Genomic DNA, 22,342 nt, shown 5'->3' with positions numbered 1-22,342 from the left:
CTAAGGCTACACATTTATTTTAATTCTTATGAAATATGTCTGTGTCCCTCTCAGTGTAAACGGGTATATCCGAGGACACTGACATATATTTTCTTATTTTTTGGCATCAGTTGTTAAGTGGACATTGAATAAAGGTAAAAAATATGATATCTTATATGGACATATGGCGTTTCGGAACTCTTGTATGGGGACTAGCACTAATAACTAATAGCACTTGTCTATTTAAACCCTGAAATAGACTGAAATTCCTTAATGTCAAAAAATTGCTGATGATATTTTTGGCATTCTCTCGCAATGTTCACTAAAAATGCCTCAACAAACTAGGGCACTAGGAACTAAAAGTATATACTTTTAGCTCTCGGTTTCCATTTGTGTGATATATTTTATCAATCACTTAAATTGGTGAGAATTAGCTATGATAAAGTACTTAAGTAAAAGTTCAGAAATTATCATGGTACCAAAAAAACAATAATACATCCACATTTATGACACTGAAATATAACATAAATGTAGTAAAATATTTTTGAAAGATATTGAATCTCACTGAATGAATCACTCGCAAACATTGCTCCTAGCTCTGCTATGGTATGATACATTATTTCATCTAAGACCTAAGTTATGGATTGACAAATATTATTAAATGGATTTACACATAACAAATTATTCACAAAATTACATAACACAGTTTTGTATTCATATTTAAGTCAATGTGAAGCATCTTTGTCATTTATTTTAATTAAATATTTACATACAAAATGTATAATTACTGTAATACTTAGATGACCCTTCATACAAAGTTCTTTTAAAATTAATGATAATAAATATATCAACAATAACAAAATATTTTGTTAAAAGGGTGTAAAGATCAGGTACATTGCAATTTAGTACCTTTAAATTATTTTAAATTCCCAAAGGATACTGCTTTGTCGACAGTAACACTAGGATAATGAGTTTGGTGTGTAGCCATTCAGAATTGTGTGCTGAGGGCCGCCGGTGTGGCCTCGAGCAGCTTCTCATAGAACAGCAGATAGGCGGCACAGCGCAGTACCTCCTGCAGCGACACCTCATGCACCAGCGTGTCTGACGTGTACCACCAGCTGCGGGAAACATGTGGGCCCTTACACAATGTTTTCTGAAGTTATCATGTACGGGCTTCATGTAGCACCGGTGTGCTGCATACCACCATGTTGTGAAATTTAAGTGCACGACATTGAAGTCTAAGTGCAATATGCAGCTGTATACAAACACTGTGTTAAAAAAAAGTCCTGTACGATATTTGATACGGAGATGCAGTAAAATGCGGAGACACCACTAAAAATAAAATAATAAATCAAAACCCTTTATTAATGCTGCATTACGTAATAAAGTAAGTTATATAAAATGTCAAAAATGTTACCCCCTAAAATTATCTAAACCCCTGACTTATTTGATTGACCTGATGATTTATTGTAGCAGTAGGCTAAGGTAATCGACATGAAATCAGTCCAATGGCGGATAGCTAGGCATCTGCTGTGAGAACATCTTTCCGAGAGAGTACCACCATCAACTGCGATCGCCAACCCGCCTGCCAAGTGTTTTTTATTATATAAGAGTGGGCAAACGGGCAAGAGCCTCACGTGGTGGGGAGTGGCGAGGCAGCCGCTCATGGACATCGCAAAAGCAGGTGTCAAGAGATGCATTGCCAGCCTTTAAGGTGAGAGTATGCTTTTTTTTGAAGGTGCGTAAGTCGTATCGGTTCGGCAAAGCAGCAGCTGGTAATTGATTCGACAAAATACTGCTGCTGTACGAGGCAAGAATTATATTGAAAACCGCGCGGTTGTGGAATGCCAGACGTCAACGTTATGCGGGTGGTATTTAGCATTTTCACGTAGTGTCCGTTGGTGGTATTCGGCCGCTGGCACTCACCGAAGCCGATCCGAAATCAAATAGATCGTCGATGATTTGAGCCGCTCTTCGCTGTATGCGCCCGCCCAGAGTTGCGCTTTATATATATATTATACTAGCTGACCCAGCAAACGTTGTATTGCCGATATTAAAATCGCGATACAAAAGTAACTGTTGATCGTAGATGGGTGAATATTTGAAGTTAAATGTATTTTTTAATGCTGACTCACAATCAAACAAATTTAAAAAATGATAAAAGTTTCATGAGAATCGGTCAAGCCGTTTCGGAGGAGTTCAATGTTTAACACCATGACACGAGAATTTTATATATTAGATATAAATATTGCAGGTGGTGGCGTGTAGTGAAGTACTGTCTCGCCTTACTGAGTACACCAAGCTTTTTAGAGGCCAGTTTGGCCTTCTCTTCCAATTGACCACTAAAATGAACGTCAGTCGATCCTATCGACGCTGATATAGGCTGTGGCAGTTAGGGGAGCGATCTCGAATCAAGGGGATACCACAAAGAGAGACTTTTTAGCGATGAACGCACAAACTTGTGTCTTCTTTGGGTTGAATTGGACTAAATTTCGTAGTCCAATGCGAGACTGCAAAGCAAAGTCTCGATTTCATACACACGTTTGTTCCGGTTGTCGTCGATGTAGCCCGGGAGATGTTGAGCTAGAACTTCACATTTTCACCGAAGCCGATCTGAACAAGCATACGGTCCATCTATTTATTTACGTGGTCTTAACGATAATGGTGAAATTACAATTAGATTATTGATAGCAAAAAGTCGTGTGGGGCTATCAAACAACTCCAAAATTGGAATTATGTGGCGCTTTGGTTGGTGCGTCTCTACGAGAAGGTAATAAATTCATTGCGCGTTAACGCTAAACAACTTTTTGGTTTTCTGGTACGACTTCCACCATTGTGTTTAGGATGGTTGCAAACTACTGTTAACACTTGGTACGTATACAGTAGCATTAATAATTTATAATGGAAACAGATTACTTAAACAGCGGCATATTTTCGTAAATAAAAACATTAATTCATTATTACAAAATCATTTGTATACGCGTAGGTTCCATGATATCATTTCATAATTACCCTAAGATTTTATTAACATGCTGCTAGATGGCGTGAAATACAAATACACCGCCATCTATTCGCTCCTAAGCGATTTAAACACTATAACTTTGTGGAACTGTCTTGACATGTCGCGCGGTTCCTTTGTAGTTTACAATAAATTACTAGATGGCGCTTATTAGTAAATTATTTATTTAAAAATTATATAAATTGGCATATTATATAAAAATTTTATTTTGAAAAATGAATAATCTTATCAAATTAGTGTATTGTCATCGGTCCTCGATAAATCTACAAAGTTTGAATGAAATCTGGCTGTTTAAAGTGGATTAAAATCGCGTCTAAAGGAGTCAGTTACAAACATACATACAAGTGAAGCTAATATAAAGCGTGTAAAATGGCCGCCGCCAGCTAAAGCCAAAGAAATACTGATATATTTTTTGACGGCTGTCTTGCCGTGTCCACGGGGTCACGGTAGCATGGGACCATAGAAACGCTCACCGTGTACACTTGTACATTGTATATTTTTTTTTTTATAAAAAACACTGTTTGTTTCTTACTGAATAAATATAAAATAATAAAAAAAACGGTCCACCCCACCAGAGATCCATTCAATGGGGATAAGGGCTTCAGTAAAACATGGTTCGCCCTGCTACCCTGAGGCCCAACATTAGATATATGACAATACACCGTTATGGTTTGTAAAACGGCTGTATTACAGTCCTGTTTCACTGCAACCAATGTGATATATAGCTCACTGCTAAGACTGATTCTTTTCATGTATCGTACTATACCTTTTGCAGGGAGCTGACGTATCTCAAATGGTTGAAGAATTGGACTTCCCAAAGAGATTCTACGTTTACGCATTGAAAAACCATATTCATAGAGGATGTGCAATGAGTGTTTCATCTGTACTGCATCTGATAACGACGTCGTCGCACCCTCGAAGGGTACGAGATGATAACGGAGATCCATATACGCTATGTGTATTTGCAGTCATCAGAAGATTCAATAACGACTTCATAAGTTCATTTGGCTATCTACGTATGAGAGCCGCAGATGGCGACTCAGCTAGGGGTGGGTCAGATTATACGCTAATGTAATATTAAGCACAGATCGCCATGCTTACGTAGTTTATATTGCGCGACCCAATCCATTCGTCATTAAGCCCGTTTTAGTCACCCAAGACTACGATTCCAGAGAAGTGGTTCTGTGCAGGTAAGTCGGCAATTGTCGTTTGAACGAAGCCCATGAGATGATCCTTTTCTGCGTCACAACAATGGGACCTGTAGACGCGGTCCTCAAATTTTGACTAGGGACTGACTTTTGCACTTTTTGACCTGGGACTATACTTTTTACGCCCTGAGGAAGTACAGGGCAAAAATCATGTTGACTGTTAGGGTATACCGTTTGTTCTCAAAGCCGTTCCCGCGGCGGTAAGTTGCGAAGTGTCCGGAGCGCGGGCCACCCACGTGCACCACCACGGCGGCCAGCCGGTACTGCGCTCCGGAGATCGACCCCTCGCCCGCACCCTCGCCCGCGTTCAGCAGCGATAGGCCGGCACGCAGGCGACACGCCTCCGTCAGCTTGGAGAGGTCCGGCTGGTAGATGGAACACTGTGTTAGTTTGTTTATATGACCTAAAGCGTGTCCGATGGGGCGGTGGGTACCTGCGCGGGCCGGTGCGCGGTGTACGGCGCCAAGCAGAGTGTCTCGGGGAACGCCACGAAGTCCCCGCGCTTGCTGAGCCCACCGACGCTCCATTCTACGCGAGATATGTGCAAACACAGGCACCACGGCAACTGACACAAAACATGATTGATTTTATTAATAAAATACATTACAACATCGTTTCCAACTGTAATGAGTTCTCCCACCTTGCCGAAGCTGAGCGTGCGGATGTGCTTGGTGCCGGCGCGCTCGCCCTCGGCCGCACAACACTTGCTGCAGCGCAGCCCCGACACCATCTCCGGCGCCGTGAACGCCCGCAGCAGGCCTGTAATATATAATTATGTCTAGTCCAATCCGTCAGAGGCACAACTCTGGAGCCGAAGCCGTACCTGCCAAGCTGTAGGAGCCACTCTGTCCGACGTTCGCGTTGCTCATTGACAGAGAGATGCTGTCGAACTTGTCGTAGCGGACCGGGCTCTGGAATCCGACGTCATAATATAAAGTTGCAATATAGATGTAATTGGCTTGTCGGCCGTGCGGCTGCGCGGGAGCTGCCTACCTTGGTGGAGCAGGCGGTGCAGGCGGTGCGCGAGGCGAGCGTGCCGCAGAAGGGCGGCGCGGGCGCGGGGCGCGGCCGCGGGCCGGCCAGCCAGCGCCGGCCGACGCCGCTCAGCTGGCAGAAGGAGCGCGACACGCCCTTGCGGAGCGGCGCCGGGGGTGACTCCGCACCGCATTCATCTGTTGACAATTGTCTTAACATTTGGCACTCAATCAAAATTATTGTAATAATTACTTGAAATTTGACCAAGGCCATAATTCAGGCTATGACAACCGGCGTGGCCTAACCGACGTGGCTTAGTTAGCAATAGGAAAGTTACCTACCTATCTGCTGAACTCTCGCTGTATGCGAAACAAAATAACAAAATAATATTGTAGGTAATTGAAATGTTGTGCTTATATCCCATGCGGGATTGTACGTACGTACGCTTACGTTTGCAACGCTCCGAATATTACAGCAATGCTATTAACTATGAGTCTCATAGTGAGTAAAAATTATAGCTTTATTAAATTTTATGTAAAAAAAACAGCGATTTAGTCAAACAAGGGACGAATGCAATGTAATATTTCAATTTAAGGTTACAGGTTGTGGAAGTCTCGGTCGTTAGATTTACTGAAATATACCTTATTCACGAGTCGCTTCACGTCAGCTGTTTCGACTTTCGTTTAGTCTCGATCTATAAATACCTACTAATATTTAGATTTCTATGGTTGATTTTATAAATATTAATTGAAAATATAATAATATCTTAAAAAGACACACTATCTGAAAAAGTCAATTATAATTGTAAATAATTGTTTTGATTACTTATAAACATAAAAATTATAAAAGTAGTTGACTCAAATCAACTATTACGAATGTTCTATTTTGCTTCATAACTCAGTGCAGGAGTTATGTAGAAACTAGGCACTGCTCGGTTACTCTGGTACTCGTGGTCTCAATTCTAAATGTAATTATACTAGATGTATATAGACCGAACTGGTATCTTACAATAGGTGTCGACCTAGGCTATGTTTACTATTCATTTTACTAATTGACATCGGACGGGCGATTTGCCGCGTAAAGAATCTAAAGGTAGAGTTGTATTGGCGTTGACGGTAACTATTGGAACGTATCGCTAGCAGAAGATCAGTTTTAATAAACATTTTAAATATTTGAAAAACATAAGCAGCGTTCTCGATCACAGGATCAATCAGCCACAAGAAGCGTTCGTTCACGAGCATGACGCATAGTTTCCTTGAAGTAAATAAATTATATGTATAATAATTTAATAACACTTTTACGAACCACTCGAATAGAATATATATTTCACTATAATCACAACTGTTTACAAGTTACACTAAATGATTTATAACAATAGGACAGTCGGGTGACAAGCAGCCAGCACGTCTGATACTTCCGACTGCCCCAACAATAAGTCGTTAATAGCTGAGAGCAATTGGTAACAGTTAGGTACCCTACTACCAATCTTAAAAATACGAAACTACCAACTTCATAATAAAGTGACATCACTAAGATTTTGCATGTGATTATAGTATATTACAATGAATAAAAATATACTAAATATAATAACTAAATCAATATAATATTAACAGGTTCCAATTATTGTATTAATATTATCATAACTGAATGTTGGTACTAATTGGAATGTCAAATAATCATAAAAGTTTAGTTGATATAGTTTATGAGCATCATCAGGTCGATGTAGCCCAGCCTGTGATACATATTATGACGACATACCCGAGTCCACCAAGTCCGGTTCGGCCGGCGCGGCAGAGGCGGGCCGGGCCGGGCGCAGCGGCCACGAGCCCGCCGGCGGCGACGCGGGGGACGCCAGCGCAGACCACGCCTTCCCTCCGCTCAGCCCCAGGGCATCCGACAGGCAGCCCGGCTGTAAATTCAATTTTTTTATTCCAAATAGGATTTAAAATCACTTATTGAACCACCCATTCAAAAGAGACTGCCTCAGACCTGAGAAGAATGGGCGCAAGAAACTCAGCGGGCTTTTTTTTAATATAAAAATATGGGTGACAATGAGATATCGTACAATAAGTGCCTGAGGGTGTTCGCTTTAGTCCGTGGTGTCATTAAGAAAATCGTTTATGCTATAGTAACCTTTGCCACACAAACGTTTTTTAACAATTCTTTTAAATTTCGTAACTCATTTGTTTTGTACATTTTCTGGGATTATATTGTAGAAGCATATACATCGCCCAACAACCAACAAAAGCTTTACTAACTCGACCCAACCGAGTAGTAGGCATAACAAGTGTATGTTTGTTCCTCGTGCTAACATTGTGAATGTCACAGTTTCTAGAAAATTCCTCAATGTGCTTATGAACATGCACTACATTATCAAAAATGTATTGAGAAGCAACAGTCAAAATGTTTATTTCTTTAAATTTTTCTCTTAATGATTCCTTAGGACCTAGGTTATAAATCGCGCGAATAGCCCTCTTCTGCAGCACAAAGATGGTATTAATATCGGCCGTACTGCCCCATAACAATATACCATAGGACATAATACTATGAAAATAACTAAAATATACTAATCGCGCCGTATCTATGTCAGTTAACAGTCTAATTTTCTTAACCGCATCTGCTGCAGAACTAAGCCTATTCGCCAATCCTTCAATATGGGGGCCCCACTGCAATTTGGAATACTGGAGTAATGCCAAGAAATACAACAGATTCCACTGGATTTACCACGTCTCCGTTTAATAAAATATTTGCATCTACATTTTTGACATTTGGCGCGATAAATTAAATATATTTAGTTTTATGACTATTTAACAACAAGTTATTGGCGCTAAACCAGTTCACGATGTCAGATAGAGCATTGTTTACTTCGTCATATAAAACTTGGCTTCGTTTCACTTTGAATATAAGTGAAGTGTCATCCGCAAACAATACCACCTTGTGTTTTTTTTCTACAAGGTTAGGTAGATCATTTATATAAATTAGGAAGAGGAAGGGTCTAAGAATAGACCCTTGTGGTACCCCTATACCGAGAGGAGCCCCAGGAGATCTCCTACCATTTACCTCGACCCTCTGAATCCTATTATTTAAATATGATATCAGAAGATCGAGTGCAGATCCTCTTATACCATTGTTCCTGACCAGCGTTGAATGTTGAACACAATCAAAAACCTTAGATAAATCACAGAAGATACCAAGTGCATTCTGTGATTCCACCCAGGCTTCAAAAATATTCCTGATGAGTTCAACACCTGCATCCGTAGTCGAGCGTCCCCTAGTAAAGCCAAATTGTTTTATATGAAGTAACTTATAAGTGTTAAAGTGAGTAAGCATTTGGCTTAAAATATTTTTTTCAAAAATTTTACTTAGGGTCGGCAACACTGAAACAGGGCGATAGTTATTCGGGTCAGAAGTGAGTCCCGATTAAAATATTGGTGTAATTTTACTATATTTCAGAAGGTCAGGAAACACGCCATGTTCAATACAGCTATTAAAAACTAGTGCTACGTATGGTGCTATGACGTCAATAACAGAACTTATTATTTTTACAGATATGCCCCATATATCAGCAGCTTTTTTTATTTCTAAAGATCTGAAAGATTTAATTATTTCTACTGGGCTAACAACACTGAATTTGAAATTATGTTTACATTCCTTTACATTTTCCAAAAGAAGTGACTCGGCAACACTGGTGGAGAATGCAAGGGTGCTTGAGATAGAGACTGGAAGGTCAGAAAAAAATTCTCAAAAGCAGAAGCTACTTCCTGCTCAGAGTGGATTTTTGTATTGTTTATTATTAGATTGTATTCAAACTTGCAGTCTTTCGCTCTTTCAGATTCCCAGTTAATAACTTTCCATGTCATTTTTATTTTATTTGAAGAAATTTTAAGTATTTATCTAACATGCATTGACTTAGCAATAGTACATACTTTCTTAAATAATTTTGAATATTTTTTTATATATAGAAGAAAAGATACATCACGATTACATGATGATCTCTCACTATATAGTTCATATAACCGTTGTCTGCTCCTATGAATACCAGCTGTTGCCCAGTTGTTGAATGACAAGAGACCACATTTTTTTTTGCACTGATACAATATTGATTTACTGTAATCAGAAAAAAAGCAAAGTACATCAGATACTCATTAAAATGAAGCGTTGTACATAGCTCGTTCAAAGTAATTTATAGGTGTCGTAGTGAAATTGGTTTGAAGTCACAGCAATTTGTGCTACTGTGATAGCAACATTTACTTATGGTTTCGTGAATTTAACCGTTATTCGGAACGATAAATCTAGACTGGCCGACCATCAAATGCCAATCCTGTAACATATATTAAGTCATCAACATAGAGAATATAGATAATTAGATCTCAGGCAGTTTCCAAAATCCTGGACGAACACCTTAAAAGTTAGGAAGTTTGCCGTGCGATGGTACCTCATTCCCTGACCGAACAGCAAAAATCACGTCCTGTTGATCAGTGAAAATATATGCTGGAAAAGTTTGAAGAAGGAACCACCCTAAACTATCTTCTCACGATTCAGCTATTCACTCAATGGTGTTTGTAAAGGCCATGTTGTGGACGTGTAACAGTAATTCAGCTACAAGATAAGACAGAATGTTATAAGCGAATGGAAAGCGATCTTATGAAGAAAATAATAAAACTCAAAATAAATACCTACCACTACTCCTACTCCAAGTTTACTAGTTGCCCCCGACTACATAAGCCGCGCGAAAACTAGGTGACGTGCGATTGTTTTGCTTATTTACTACGACAGAGCGTGGAACACTCAGTACTCTGTTGACTCTATTTCACTATCACACACATGAACATTCAAAACGCACCGATCACTAACAGTGCACTAAGCACTGTCACTTACACCTGGAGAAGCAAGCGGCCTTGACCCGCCTCCATCGAAGACCTCTTCGGTAGTCTCTGCACCACCCACTGAGCTGCTGCTGTTACGATGACGCCGACCGACGGTGATGTACAACGGCACGATCTTTTGAATCGAATCTGAATCAGCTGTATTCCATGTTAGCTGATATAATATTTCGAGTTACTAGTGGGCCGTATAGGTATAGATATGTTTATCAGAAGATTGATCGGAGAAAGTTTAGGTACCTGAGGATTTGCCTTGATTTGCAAATAACTCGCATGAGTTAGGCCAAAGGCAAATCATTCACTCACAAGCAATAGGTATTGCTTGTGAGTGAATACCGTAAAATCTTTGAACTTTACAACACAACCTTGACTCGTTGTCAAGTGTCGGCATTTGATGACTGCAGCGGTGAAATCTGATATTCACACAGTAGCTTCACTTGGCATTGTCCGCAACAAAAATAAAATAGGTATATTTTCATTCGTACCACATCATGTTGCAAGTTTCTTGATATGTGTTACACTTGCTAGATTTATTTCTCATAAATTTTCATCGTCCTTGATATTATAAATTGGTGACATATTCGAGCACAAAATAATGTCAGAATCTTGCAGCTGACACGATTTTTGATCGCCTTCTGTCATCGCCGGTAAAGCGTCTTTTTTTAACGGCCGTGTTCAATAACCTATCTATCCTTAGTTTAACTTACTAGAGGTAGACAAATCTATCCTTTTAGGCTTACGTACATTTCAATAACCTATCGACATAAAGCATTGGACTATAATTATATTGGACATAACTATGTATAGATAAGATCTTCTCATTATACGGTGACAGCAATGTATCCGTAACTAGAGATACATTATAGAAAACGGCCGTTAAGTGATATCTAGGTAACTTGATACGGGTTTGATATGAATCATTAGGTTGCTTTAAATATCTATGGCACGGCAATTATTTTATTTATTTCGTATGTATCTCAGTGAACTAGGGATATTTTGGTTTCGAATAAATACAAATACAAATATTTTTATTTTGTCTCAAAAGAATAAAAGATTATATGTAAATATTCTGCTTTCACTTTTACAAGATGATAGATTTTTGGTAAATCAATACTACCAACGGGTACTTATGAGTCCTAGGGAATCTTTCCAGTGATGATATTGTCGCGTAGCAACGCTTCGACGTATATGATGAGAGTTGTCAAACATCATATAGTCCAGCAGCGTATATGACGAGAGTTGTCAAACTTCAAGACATTGATAATTTCAACAGCTCCGTCAGCAATACTACCCGGGTTCGATACACCTACCAGTGTATGGAATTTTTTGGGTTTTGTTATGCAAATGGAAATTTCTAGTAAGTTCAGGGTCAAATCGAACAGAAAAAAATGGATGGAAAATGTGTAAGCAGGATAAAAATAGTTAAAAGAATTTTCTAGTACAATTTTAATTTAATAATAGAACAGATCCGGGGGTATATAAGCCGTACTAAGCGTGGCCTGCGGCAGTTCTAGTTCTGACTCGAAAGTGTAAAGAAGAAGAAGTAGTGAAAAGTTGAAGTGTTCCAAGAAGAAGAAGATAGAAGAGACTTAGTGTTCGGTGCGGTGTGATGCGTTGAAGGTACCGCCGCCCACAAGAGGAACAGCGGCAGACCGGCGAAGTGCAAGTTCAGAAAAAGTGACCGTAAATAAAGACTCGTTCCTATAAGCGGAGTATTATTTCCAATCCCTGACCCACTCCCGTGTCAATATTTATTTTTCTTTTGAGCTGCTCAGGCGTGAGAAGATGTAGACTTAACTGCCCGTTGTAAATATTTGTTTATGTATCCAACAAAACATGCATCTCTTTCAAATGTTACAAAATATTGTTTGCTATAATTATTGCTGACAGAGTGAAATCGTTAATCACAGAATTTTCTATGGTTTCTGAGTTTACTGCGTTTACCAACTGACGTCATCGCTGATTGATAAGTGTATGCTGCTTGGAGATAATAGTTACTGTAAAGTAGGTTAAACTCTGCTTCTACTATTGAGGTCTGGTTCTTCCAAAGTAGTGCTAAATGTTCTTGATTATTGTTAACTGTATATCTTGCTCATTCTTTTCAGCAAAGTTGTTATCTCAAACTCCAAATAAACTGTTTGCCGACTCCGTTTATCAGGCCTAGCCGCGTGCGCGTCTCTCTTTATTATCTCGAATTAGTATAGGGTTAAACATATTAATATTGCTCTTTCATGATATTCTAGATAAAAAATTTCTTGCTTAATTATTTGAATTTTTGCTTTGTTTATTGTGAGGTTTGTTGATTTTACTTGCTTTTTTGATAATTTTCTTGATAAAAATCTGTAACTCATACTAATATTCTGGTTACCTTGTTTAATGAACTGAATTTATTAAGCATTTTCTTGATAATGCTTTAATCTTGATTTTTGGTAACAGTAGCTACTTGCCAAGACCTTTCACTTCTTAATCATTGATGTAGAGGTTTTGATTGCTTTCTTGATGTTTTGCTTGGTAACCATAAGGATCCATTCCACCTGGTGGTGCAGACAGCCAGGTTTTCCTCTGATTTTACATACCTCCAGCACTCAACTCAGGTGGTGTTGCTTTTATAATTTGCTTGATTATGTTTGCTACAAATGGTTTCCAGTGCTCCGGCTCACCATTTATCCATCTTAACACAACCATTGAGTTGCTCCAACAATAATTCTTGATATAGTAGCCCTGGAGACAATCTCTGATATTTGTCAACAGCTTGATTAGTAAGACGGCTCCACACTACTCTAATTTCGGTAGTGTAAAGTTTTTATTAATAGGCACTTATCTTGCCTTTCCTACTATCATAAGAACTAATGTGCGGCCATGGGACGTCACCTTGCAATAAACTAAACAAGCAGAATGTCATACTTGTTGAAACAAAATTTTCATCTTAGTTGAAATTGGAGACAACCACTACAAGGGGTCAAATAATTTGGGAATGTCCGATAAAAAAGTTCGCTTAGTGGGAGTGTTTTCTGAAAAGTCTATTTTTGTGAATTGTCTATGTGAAAGGGAAAATATCTTGTTGTGGATTCCACTCAACCCTAAAGTTTTTGATGTTTCAGCTAGTTTAAAATCAAAATCAGCATGCTCTTGATTGCTGTCTTCCTACTGTAGTAATTCTTGTTCATTTGCTTTTGGGTAGCCACTCTAGGGGTAGGGCAGACTAGATACACTAGTACCATAAGTTGGGGTCCACTGATTAGCTTCTGTCACAGTTTAGTGATAAAAAAAAAGTCATTGTATATATAACTTAAAATAAAAAACCGAAATCATTTTAATATACTATTTAGAAATATTTTTCATAACTTTTATAAGTTCCAAGAAAGGCAGTCATAATAATATATTAGAAAATATTCTGTTTCACTGTCACACATTTATTTTTACTATGAACTTGAAAAATTGTTCTGTTATACGAAACTTAAAACACAATTAAAAAAAAAAAACAGGAATCTCCGTGAGGGGTGTCAATTGAAAGGGGGAAATACCTCCATAAAGTAAATACCATACCAATCCCAAATTCGGGATGCGAATTTCTAAAGCCAACCCGAAAACTGTACTGAGTGCATAAAATTTGTGGAAATAAAAAACCTGACCTCTGGGACTGTATATATACATATGTTACTGAAAAAAAATATTTAGAAAGAAATACTTCTTAAGTAAATCCAAATCATAATTGGTTCTCTCAAATTCTAAGATTTATCTAGATTATAAGATTTTGGAAACAATAATTAATGTTTATTTGCATTTTGGATGGGCATGGAATTAACATTTTTAAAATGTTTGAGAACCAAAACATAAATATTGGAAGATGCTGCCAATATTTTATCATAAGTGTATTTTACAAGAACTTGGCAGCATATATATTATACATTTCAGTGCAATAATTAAATACTGACAAAATTTTCCTTTATTATCATCCACATTATGCATGATGTGGATGATAATAAAGAATCAAAATTCAAGAAATGAAAATAAAAGAAATAAAATGATGACTTCTTCCAAATATGAAATTGTCATTAAAATGTAGTTGCCTAGTATAACACTCATGATAAAAGAAGGGGTGGTGATATCTGTATTCTGACATCATGCATTATTTCTTCTTCCAAACATTAATCATTGAAATGTAGTTGCCTAGTACAATACTCATGATATAAGAAGGGTCAATTTGTATTCTCACATCATGCATTATGACTTCTTCCAAATATTAAATTGTCATTGAAATGTAGTTGCCTAGTACAACACTCATGATATAAGATATCTCTATTCTGATCTGCCATCACCATGTGGCCAATTCACTGTTACTAACTCACCATGTAGCAATTAAATAATTGCTTAAAGTGTTAAGAAAGTGTTACATGTGGACAATTATATTATATACACACACTGCCTCAATGTCCTAAACATTTATAAACAGCTTTTGGTCTTAATTGTGTGAAATGGTTCTAGGAACATGTTCATACTTTGAGAAGCTTCATAAGATTATATTTAAAAATAAACAAATAAATTGGATTTGTGGAACAGGGTAACAGACTTGTAGTCACACTCACTCCCAACCTTTCTAGCCATAGCAGCAGTCTCTTCTTCAATGCAAGTGAGCAGCACATGCAACAGTTCATGAGCATCTTGTTGGTCAGCTGGCACAACCCATCCAGCAGCTCTCAGCGCCTGCAGGACTCCCAGTGGACACACAGGAGTGCCCCGTGCTGACTCATGTGTGCCATTCACAACTAAAATGTTATTTTACTTGAAGTCAGTGGCATGCTATCTCTGGATTAATTGATTTGTGAAGAAGAGCAAAGCAACTAACCTTCAATGACAGTGTACAAAGTTGTTATCATACTATTCTGTCCATCAGCTTTAGCATACTTTCTCAACCAGTCTATAAAAATTGGAGAGGCTGCCAGTGCCTGTAGGAGCGTGTTCAAAAAACAGGTTCGACCAAGGTTGTGGAGTCCAGCTATTTGCCCACGCCGCTTCCTAACCTTAGGAGCACCTCCTGGACCCCACAACACAAACGCACCAACCACTACTGCGGCTGTGAGACCAGCAGCTACAAGTATTTTATCACCCCCATCCATTTTCAAAGTATATTTATATATATTTTAAGTAGGCCATTCAATATTTACATTGCTTCGGTTTGTAACAATATTTTCACACTACTGGGAACAATAATTTTCTCCATTCTGATACATAATAAAACTGTATTTGTTATTAAATATTTTCGTGAATGGAAAACAATACCTTACAGTTTGTCTGTCTGTCTATCACTACAAAGTAGAGTTTAAATTCTCTTTGCTACAAGGCAAAAAATTTTTTTTTTTTAGTGCAATACAGTTAAGACTTTACACAATTTTCTATCAAGTCTGAAATCTGTATATTGTATACAGTATTTACAATTATAGTCTACTACTATGAAGTTATCACTCTCTTACTAGTATAAAGTGATCTGTGGCCTAGCTAATTGACAAGTTAATAAATAAAACCTACAGTGCGTTCACAGACAGCTGTTTATCTCTAACCTGAGCGTTATGTTGCTTTTATGACTCCCTTATACGACATGCTTAAGGTATTGCTGATAATTTTTTAGAACGTAAAGTTTACCCATTTCGAATCGTCCCGGAAACACCACACAAGAAAGCTCATTTCACAGCTTTATAATACGTGGAAGAAAGCTTCTTGAAAAATCGCATTATGGAGGACCGCCGCACATCCAGATGGTGGGGATGATATCCTAATTTGTCGTGCGAAGGTAGAATACGGTGGCTGGAAACAGGTGGAACAGCTCTTCGGAACACTCCCCGTAATAAATGCGGTAAAAGTCACACAATGACGCGACGTCTCTACGCAACGCTAAGTGATCACAGAGTTTCACAGAGACTGGGTCCTTGACAATTCGAGCTGCTCTGCGTTGCACGCGGACCAATAGATCGAGCTGATATTGGGGTACACCAGAACTGCGATGACAGCAGCACTCTAAATGTGGCTGGACCTGCGCTTCGTAGAACGCTAGAATGTGGGCTGGCTTGCAAAGTATTGCCATGCTCAATTAATGACGCCCAGTTTCTTCGAAGCCAATTTGGCTTTGCCCTCCATATGACCGCGGAATTGGCAATCGCTCGAAATTTCGAGATCCAGTATTCCGATATTTGGCGATGCTGAGAGGGAAATGTTGTCGAATAGCGGTGATACGACTTTCTGGGGGTTAAATTTACGCCATTCCGCGACCATCTCAAGAGACTACTCGATAGAAGACACAAATTTCTTCCGGCACTGGACGACAATTTCCCGAGAGAGACATGCGTGCCCGTTTATACGGCATCACCAGTGCTGCCGTCTGCATAGCAATGTAATTTGGAGGTGTCCAACATATCAATGATATGCAGAAGAAATAATTTAGGAGATAGCAATAAATAGTGCTTCGGGGCACTCCAGCGTTCATGGGCTTAGGTTTCTAGCAATAACCGTCGACAACTATCTGTATGCTGCGCCCTGCGAAGCTGGAGGTCCACTTGCATAAACTCTCGGGAAACCGAAACAATGGAAGTTTTGAGAGTGCAATACAGGATCAAAGGCCTTCGCTAAACCCAGTCTACTTCTACTATATACTTCTATTCTTCAAACTCTACCTATTGCTATCTAAAAGGGGCAAGCGGACACTACTTCTATAGTCTTAATATTCTAAGTCAGGTAGGTACCCTAGATTTTACGTTTTGACTTTTGACTTATAATGTGTCAAATCTGAAAAACACCATTGTGGAATACCTAAATAAATCGTCAAAATGACAAAAATCTGAGTTACTGTGTTCAAAACAATATTTGTGTTGTTCTAGGAATAAAAGTAATAATTAATGCCTCGTTCGAATTTCTGTGAATTCGAATAAAGGTCATAAATTTCATAATACACTGAGGGAATTGTGAATAATTTATGTGATAGTTGAAAAAGTTTGTGTCAAGTGAAGTTAACAGCAACAGGTTACTTACAGGAAAAATCCAACTGGTGGGAAACGGGTTAGTAATTTTTTGTGCCTCGATTTTAATATCATCTAAAGATTCTGTTACGTATGTTGTAGCTTATTTTACATTTGTCTTTAAATCTTTTGTTTTGTTTGATGGTGACAAATGTCTGAATTATAATTCAACAACGATTTGTGACCTTCGCACTTTAAAGCATTATTTCTTTAGTTTATAATGATTAAGATTATAGTATGGACGGGTGTGTAATTCTATTTTAGATCCTTAGAACTATGTAACAAAACAATCTGATTTATCAGGTGAGATTAATCTAAATATACTGGACATGTTTACTTACAAAAATCATTACAGTCCACACATATTCTGCTTGATAGTCTTAAATATTGTAATAAATATAATAATATGACATGTTGAATGTGATTCTTTGTTTTTTTTCAGATTTTTGTGACTGGATATGGCAGATGACCCAGGCCCATCTTCACTTAGTACTGGTGAGTAATGTAAATCAACTTATTTCAAGATTTATCTAAACCTTGAAGACCTTTTCATTATAGCTGACCTTTGTTACATTTGACATCCATATTATAAATTTAAAATTTAAGCTTGTTTGTATGAAGGAAATTCTCTGTCAACTTTTTAGTGTCTCAATTTGTCGGGAAATAGTCAGTATTTTTGAAAACTTGGTAATAATGTCTTAAAATTGATATGTGAACAGCCAATGGAATTTAATGCTATTTTTGCAGATATCAATCTTTTTCTTAAAACATTGTGGTAAGGTACTGAAAAAAGTGTATTAAATAAAATAAAATCCTTTTAATATCATATCATAATAAAAGGCATGAAAGGTATTTATTTTCTCAAAATTGATTACTTTAGAATTCTTTTTGATAATATAAATAAAATAGCGCTCTGATAGAGAAGAATTTACGCAAGAAGCTCTCCAAGCATTCAATTTTTTTGAGCTCTTCTTACAGATAGAGCCATTTTTTAATAAAATATTTAAATTTATTTATAGATAATGCCTCAATAGTGGCTGGGACTTTATTATAAAAGTGTTTACACTTACCCTTAAAGTAATAATATTATTAGTTACAAGCAATCCCTTATTACTAGAGTGTTATAATAATGAAAATTACTATTTATGATATGGTGATGTTTAAGTTTTAATAAATAAGTAAAAAAAAGAAAAAAACTCCGCTACGGAATAAAAATATTTATTTTCTTAGACAACCCTTAAACACATTACACAGTTTCTCACCTCAGTATTCTTGAAGGGTTAGGCAGAGATGTATTTTTTCCACCCACATTTCACTATGTTTAATTTCCACATAATAGGGAGTGAGCCTCCACATTTCTAAACTCTGGGCTGCTGCTGAGAAATTTCTTACGAAAAACCCAATAACTGCCCCATTACATGCCAGGCCAGGCTTTCTACCCGGCCTGGGAATGGAATACCTAGCCAGTTTTCCCACAAGTGACAGCACCCTTCAGACCCAAACACAATAATGCTTACACATTTCTGCTTTACGGCAGAAAAAGGTGCCATTATGGTACCCATAATCTAAAAATACTATTTGGAATTATTTTCAATGTCAGCTGAAGAAAATTTCAAATAATCCTACTTTGAAGTGCTTAGGTATTAACTCATCAAAAGTGTGAACTCATTTAATTTCCAACATAACAAATTAACCTTGAATTATAATTAATGGTGTAGTGTCTTTAGTAGGGTTTTCTTTTGAAAATGCCGGCAGTATTTAATCTGAATAATTGTGTGATTGTGATTGTATAATGTCTTTCTCACAATGTCTAACACAGAGCAGTAAATATCGTGATTCAAAGCCCAATTCAAAGAGTTTTTACACAGACAGGCCAATCTTTTCAGTCTAAATGCATAACATAACATATTTAAATAAATTTAAAATGTAAAAACACAGTTACAATTACATGTTTTTTTTTTATGGTATAGGACGACAAACGAGCGTACGGGTCACCTGGTGCTAAGTGATCACCGCCACCCACATTATCTTGCAACACCAGAGGAATCACAAGAGCGTTTCTGGCCTTTAAGGAAGGTGTACGCGCTTTAAAAGTGTTTTATTTAAATGCATGCATTAATTGCACTCGCAAAGAAAATACTAACATAACAAAGTTTCATAATAAGATTAGAATTACCTATCTTTATTGGGTAATACATAACTACAGTAAATACAAATTTGGAATGAATGAAAGAAAATGCACAGACAAAATATCTTCGTCTTCATGGCAAAATGAGATTATAATTTGCATTACAACTGAAATAAATAGTAGACATTTTACAATTTTCTGATATTATGTCACATCTACATTATTTATCTGTTTTAGGTCAGAGAGAATTCAGAAAAACAGCTGATTAGGGATGCATAGTTTTTGCGAAAACTTAGTACTTCCAAAATTGTATTAATATATGCAATCCATTTCTGACTTCACATTGTCATAAGAAACCTTGTCCAATTAACCCCCAGAAGACTCAAGTTTGCGCGTTTACCACTAAAAAAACCCCATTTGTCGTATCACCGCTCTTCGATAACACTTCCCTCAAAGCCTCGCCTAGTATCGGAATACTGGGTCTCGAAATCTCGAGCGATTGCCAATTCCGTGGCCATCAGGGGGCAAAGCCAAATTGGCTTCGAAGAAGCTAGGCGTCATCAATAGAGTACGGCAATACTTCAAGCCGGCCCACATTCTAGCGCTCTACAATGCGCAGGTCCGGCCACACATGAAGTATTGCTGTCATCTCTGGTCTGGCGCACCCCAGTATCAGCTCGATCCATTTGACCGCGTGCAACGCAGAGCAGCTCGAATTGTCGGGGACCCAGTGCTCTGTGAACGGCTGGATCACTTGGCGTTGCGTAGAGACGTCGCTTCATTGTGTGTCTTCTACCGCATTTATCACGGGGAGTGTTCCGAAGAGCTGTTTAACCTGATTCCTGCCGCCAAATTCCACCTTCGCACGACACGCCACAAATTAGGATATGTGTATATATATATATCCTATTCCATAAAAAAAAAGGAAATGACCTAAAGAATGTCTGGTTCAAAGTATAGTATACCCATAAAGTTTCACCATGTATCAGCAAGTATAGTCATGATGATGTGCAAAATAAGTGAAGTACACCAATCCAGCGGTAGCAACATTAGTGTACTCTCTAATCTTTCTAATGGCTGATAGTGATACTCAAGAAGACTGTATTGTCCACAAGTTCCAATCTTGGGTCATTTATAAGTATGTTTATTTGTACTTCTGCTGTGTTTGGTGTAATGAACTGTAAACACTTTGTTTTTTTTTCTGTTTAAGAGCAGATTATTCGTCTCAAACCAACACACTATCTTTGAGAGTGCATTGTTTACCTCATCAACAATATCTGCATGTCGCTTCACTTTAAATATAAGTGAGGTATCAGCAGCAAACAATACAATCTCTCTCACAAAAGGTAAATCGTTAATATATATATATATATATATATATATATATATATATATATATATATATACAAGAAACAAGAAAGGACCGAGAATAGAACCCTGGGGAACATCTATCCCTACAGGCTTACCCGAACACAGTCAGTGGACTATCTGAACTCTTCCTCTTAAATTTGATTTTAACAGATTTAGGACAGTATTTTTAACTCTTTAATATAATGCTTTAATTTTAGGAGTAAAGTTTCATGGTGGATGCAACAAATGCTTTGTACAAATCACAAAAAATGCTCAATGTATGAGTCAAAGCTCTTACCAGGCGTCAAAGATGTGTTCAATGAGTCTAATACCCGCATTATTTGTTGATAAGCCCCTTGTGAAACCAAATTGATTATTGTTCAATAATTTATAATAATGCATTTGCACTGCTCACGCAAATTTTTCAAAAATTTTACTGAGTTAAGTTAGCAGGATCAAAAGAACTGCCCAATTTAAACAAAGGTATAATTTTGCTTGATTACCGATTTATATCGAAGCGTTATAGTGTTCGTGTAAAAACGCCACAGTCAGTCCGTCTCCAGGATCAGATCTCGAAACCTATCCGACTGCAGCGGGGAGTCAAACAAGACGATGTCATATCGCCCAAGCTGTTCACCGCTGTGTTGGAAGATGTCTTTAAGCTTCTGGACTGGGAAGGTCTGGGTATCAACATCAACGGCGAATACATCACTTACCTTCGATTCGCAGACGATATAGTAATCATGACAGAGACCATTGCAGACTTAAGCCATATGCTCGATGGCCTCAATACAGCTTCCCCCTTAGGAACTCCTTACTCCTTAGTAGGTCTCAAAATGAACATGGATAAGACGAAGATCATGTCAAATGTCCATGTCGCACCTACTCCCATACCAATTGGGAACTGTACTCTCGAAATTGTCGACGAGTATTTCTACCTCGGACAAAATCCAGTTATGCAGGTCCAATTTCGCGAAAGAGGTCACTCGTCAAATCTAAGTTCAGCGTTCGGGAAGCTCCATCAAATCTTTTCGTCCCAAATACCATAGTGTCTTAAGACGAAGGTTTTCAACTAGTGTGTGTTGCCAGTGATGTCTTACGGTACTCAGACGTGGTCGCTAAGTATGGGCCTTATGAGAAAGCTCATGGTCGCTCAGAGGGCAATGGAGAGGGCTATGCTCGGAGTTTGCCTGTCAGATCGAATCAGAAATGAGGAGATCCGTAGGAGAACCAAAGTATCGAATAGCCCAAATGATTGCGAAACTTTAGTGGCAGTGGGCAGTGCACATAGTTCGACGGACAGATAGCCGCAGGGGCAGAAAAGTTCTCGAATGGCGACCACGTACACGTAGGCGCAGTGTTGCGAGGCCCCCCACAAGATGGACTAACCGGACGTCAAGTATGATTTTTACAATATTCGTCGAATGGTCCCACAGGTCCTTTGTATTTTTTAGATTAATAGGTTTGAGGATTTTTAGTACACACTTACACTTCCCTTAATGATAATTTATTCAAATTAAAACAATTTGTAATCAACATGAATATCAAGCTAAATCGTCTATTTTGATTGTTTACACCTTGTCAATCAAAAACATAACTCTCAATTATTATTTTTGTCTATTTCATTAATAAAAGCAACTTTTATTGAAAAGTGTTACTAGGAACCTGTGAACACTTGCAATACATGCAATTTAGGCTTTGGGAAATAGACTACTATTTCATTCAAAATGTTGTTCATTTAACAATCATTAAAGTATCTTAGTCTCCATGTGTAGTAAGAATGAAATGAAAAA

At 37.9% G+C, this 22,342-nt stretch overlaps 2 protein-coding genes across 3 annotated transcripts in view; one reads left to right on the top strand and one right to left on the bottom strand.

Moving 5' to 3' along the window:
• Positions 1 to 204: 204 nt before the first annotated feature.
• LOC126968938 (ubiquitin carboxyl-terminal hydrolase 30 homolog) lies at positions 205 to 15,422 on the bottom strand. The gene is made up of 9 exons (XM_050814166.1): positions 14,911 to 15,422; positions 14,658 to 14,830; positions 6,940 to 7,090; positions 5,200 to 5,378; positions 5,030 to 5,117; positions 4,847 to 4,965; positions 4,640 to 4,771; positions 4,378 to 4,571; positions 205 to 1,097 (listed from the first exon to the last, which is right to left on the bottom strand). Exons 1-9 carry the CDS (start codon positions 15,179 to 15,181, stop codon positions 968 to 970), a joined length of 1,437 nt encoding a protein of 478 aa, XP_050670123.1. The 5' UTR covers positions 15,182 to 15,422; the 3' UTR covers positions 205 to 967.
• A 1,429-nt stretch (positions 15,423 to 16,851) lies between these two features.
• The window catches only part of LOC126968898 (histone deacetylase 7-like), a 110,795-nt gene continuing 105,304 nt past the window's right edge, over positions 16,852 to 22,342 (top strand). For both annotated transcript variants that reach the window (XM_050814054.1, XM_050814050.1), the window contains exons 1-2: positions 16,852 to 17,111; positions 17,514 to 17,566. In XM_050814054.1, coding sequence (XP_050670011.1) covers positions 17,530 to 17,566 — 37 coding nt within the window. In that variant the 5' untranslated portion in view covers positions 16,852 to 17,111; positions 17,514 to 17,529. The remainder of the gene's footprint in view (positions 17,112 to 17,513; positions 17,567 to 22,342) is intronic.

Source organism: Leptidea sinapis, chromosome 17 (genome assembly GCF_905404315.1).
Source record: "Leptidea sinapis chromosome 17, ilLepSina1.1, whole genome shotgun sequence".
Classification (NCBI taxonomy): domain Eukaryota; kingdom Metazoa; phylum Arthropoda; class Insecta; order Lepidoptera; family Pieridae; genus Leptidea; species Leptidea sinapis.
Note: the sequence above shows the minus strand (reverse complement) of the source record. Positions and strands in the feature narration are given on the sequence as shown.